Raw genomic sequence first — 2,681 nt, 5'->3', positions numbered from 1 at the left:
TTTGGGACTGGATACCGGTTCTTTGCAACGGCTCCTAATGCTTCCTTCCCTTGTGCGCAGATGGGGGGAAAAGCTCCCCCCCTTCCATTAAACCTGGTGAAGAGGCCCCGGTCACAATCAAACTGGACGAGAAGGAGGGCAGTGAGGCCAGTGACAGCAAAGAGAAGGTGGGACTTGGCAGGACCAGTGATCACCCTGGGGGGGAAAAGTATTCTCCCAAGGTGAGTTTTGTGCCGCGACAGCCCTGGGAACATGGAGCTCCCTGCGCTCACCCAGAGATGCAGCAGTGCTGGCAGCAACCGAACCGCATGTGCACGCTGTCCCGCTCGCCTGTCACCGCAGCCGTGCCTCGAGGCACAGGGCAGTGCAGGTTTTGTGCCTTGCGTCGTCTTGGGGATGTTTGCCTTGGCAGTGGGCAGAGCCACAGTCTCCTGCAGCCGAGATGTTGGTGCCCTGTGCTCTCCTTGGGCCAGAGGCTGGTGGGACCCTGCACCCCCACATCCCAGCCTGCTGGTAACTTTACTGCCTGTCTGTGAGCTCCAGCCAGAGATGGGACCAGGCTTAGGCAGCACAAGCACATCAAGGGCTCCCTGGAGGAGAGCGGGCTAGAAAATGTTTTACTCAAAAGAGAAGTCTTCAAATTTTGTTACAGAGAAGAACCAGGCCCTGGGGTGTTTCTCAGGCATGCACGCAACCCTTCCCCCTGTCCCAGAGAACCGGGTACGTGGGGCTGAGCCGGGCTCGGGAAGAACCCAGCTCCCCTGGCTGATTGATCACCATCTGACTCAGAAGTTCCCCACAATGAACTGATCTCCCTTTTTTGGTGTTTTTTGTTTGTTTTTTTCCCTGGAAAATGTTTTTTGCTTTGATGAATCCTCCCTTTCACAGTGCAGAGGGGAACACCTACCAGCTCACCTGGGCTGCAGCAAGGGTCTGTCTGCTCACGTTTGGTCTGCTTGATCCTGGCAGGAGCTGCTGGCACTGCTGAAGTGCGTGGAGGCAGAGATTGCAAATTACGAGGCCTGTCTGAAGGAAGAGGTGGAGAAGAGGAAGAAATTCAAGGTGTGTTGTTTGATAGCTTGTTCACGTTGCTGATTCAGCTCCCTGAAGGCTTCTGTCTAGGGTATCTATGTCACAGTGGAGGGAGAGTGGTTCAGCTGAGAACAGCAGTGGGGAGCGTTTGGGGTCCCTTTCCCATTACCAAACAGCCCTACGGGGCAGAGCTTCTGCCAGGACAGACTGCAGCCCCTGGGCAGCACTAGTTAGCTTGAGGAGGGTGGTGGAGCAACTGGGCCACAGCTGAACATCAGCACTGACAGGAGGAAGGGGGGAGTCTGTGCCCCAAGGCCTAGCAGGATTCTTCCCCTGCCCACCCTCACCTCTTCCCAGCTGCCCTTTGTGGAAGATGCTGGCATCTGAACTGGGATGGAGACAGTCCCAGTTGTGCACTGGCCTGAGCTGGGCTGGGAGGTCGGTCCCTTCCTGCCTGATCTCCTTGGCCTGTGGGCTGGGCCAGGCACGCTGGTTCTTTGCCCCCTGTTTGCCTTGAGCTCTCCTTTCTCCTTGCCACCCATTTGTGAGCTATTTGTGAATTTGTCATCTCTTTGTAGATCGATGACCAGAGGAGAACCCACAACTATGATGAGTTTATCTGTACCTTCATCTCCATGCTGGCCCAGGAAGGTGAGCTGTGCTGTGCGGCCGAGGGGATGGAGCGTGGGGTTCAGATTCAGCTGGGGAAGCTGCTGCTCTGCTATGCTCAGTGTGGCTGGGAGCCTGGGAAGCTCTCCCTGCCCTGCTCGGTTTCTGCCAGGCCTGGGGCATGAGGTAGTGCTTATTCTGGGGAGCTGCACGTCTCCGCTCTGTCTTTTTGATGTTACAGTCCCAGGAGCTCACTGCTGGGTTTTGGGTGAGAGAGGGAGGGCTGCACTCTGGTGCGGGCAATACCAACACTCCAGTGCGGGGCGTGTCTGTCTCTTCTCCCTGCAGGCATGCTGGCAAGCCTCGTGGAGCAGAACATCTCTGTCCGCAGGCGCCAGGGAGTCAGCATCGGCCGCCTGCACAAGCAGAGGAAGCCAGACCGCCGGAAACGCTCCCGCCCGTACAAAGCCAAGCGTCAGTAGCCTGGGAATCAAGACTGTGAGAAGCAGCAGCTGGGCTTTGTGGCTTTGGGCAGTGCACTTGGATCTATGTTACCCTTTGCCCAAGGAAGAGGGACCACAGCAACAAGCCCTCGGCCGAGGTGGAGCCTGAGGACAAAGAGAAATCGGGTTTTCCTCTGAGCCCCAGTTGTAAAAGGTGGGAACAGGTCTCGAGGGGAGTCCCTGCAGCTGCAGCAGAAGGCAAGCCGGAGTGCCTAGCTGCCTGATTGTGCCACAGCAGCACCCAGATGCCGTGGGCCTGCGTCTGAGCGCTGTGGCTGAGGACTGTGGCAAGAAGGGAAGAGCTCACCTGGCTGGCGGCCGGTCTGGTGTTGTGGGAATGCCAGTGATGCTGATGCGAGGCTGTGCTGGCCGCAGCTGGCTGTGGCTTGTGTCCTTCTGCATCCAGGCCTTCAGCTCTGTGCTTTCCCAGGACACCTGTGTCCATATTTTCTATCTCTCTCCCTTCCCCAAACTTATTTTTGATTCTGACCCACACTTTGGCCGTTGCCGAGCGAGGTGGTTCCTGGACAGAGCCCA

The 2,681-nt window shown here is 57.3% G+C and overlaps 1 protein-coding gene across 1 annotated transcript in view; it reads left to right on the top strand.

Moving 5' to 3' along the window:
• The window catches only part of BAP1 (BRCA1 associated protein-1 (ubiquitin carboxy-terminal hydrolase)), a gene marked incomplete at its 5' end in the record, with an annotated part of 9,088 nt that extends 6,800 nt beyond the window's left edge, over positions 1-2,288 (top strand). The window contains 4 exons of the mRNA XM_009710319.1: positions 61-221; positions 970-1,062; positions 1,611-1,683; positions 1,990-2,288. Coding sequence (XP_009708621.1) covers positions 61-221; positions 970-1,062; positions 1,611-1,683; positions 1,990-2,123 — 461 coding nt within the window. The remainder of the gene's footprint in view (positions 1-60; positions 222-969; positions 1,063-1,610; positions 1,684-1,989) is intronic.
• Positions 2,289-2,681: the final 393 nt, after the last annotated feature.

Source organism: Cariama cristata, unplaced genomic scaffold (genome assembly GCF_000690535.1).
Source record: "Cariama cristata isolate BGI_N322 unplaced genomic scaffold, ASM69053v1 scaffold13441, whole genome shotgun sequence".
Classification (NCBI taxonomy): Eukaryota; Metazoa; Chordata; class Aves; order Cariamiformes; family Cariamidae; genus Cariama; species Cariama cristata.
This window is presented reverse-complemented; position numbering and strand designations above follow the sequence as displayed.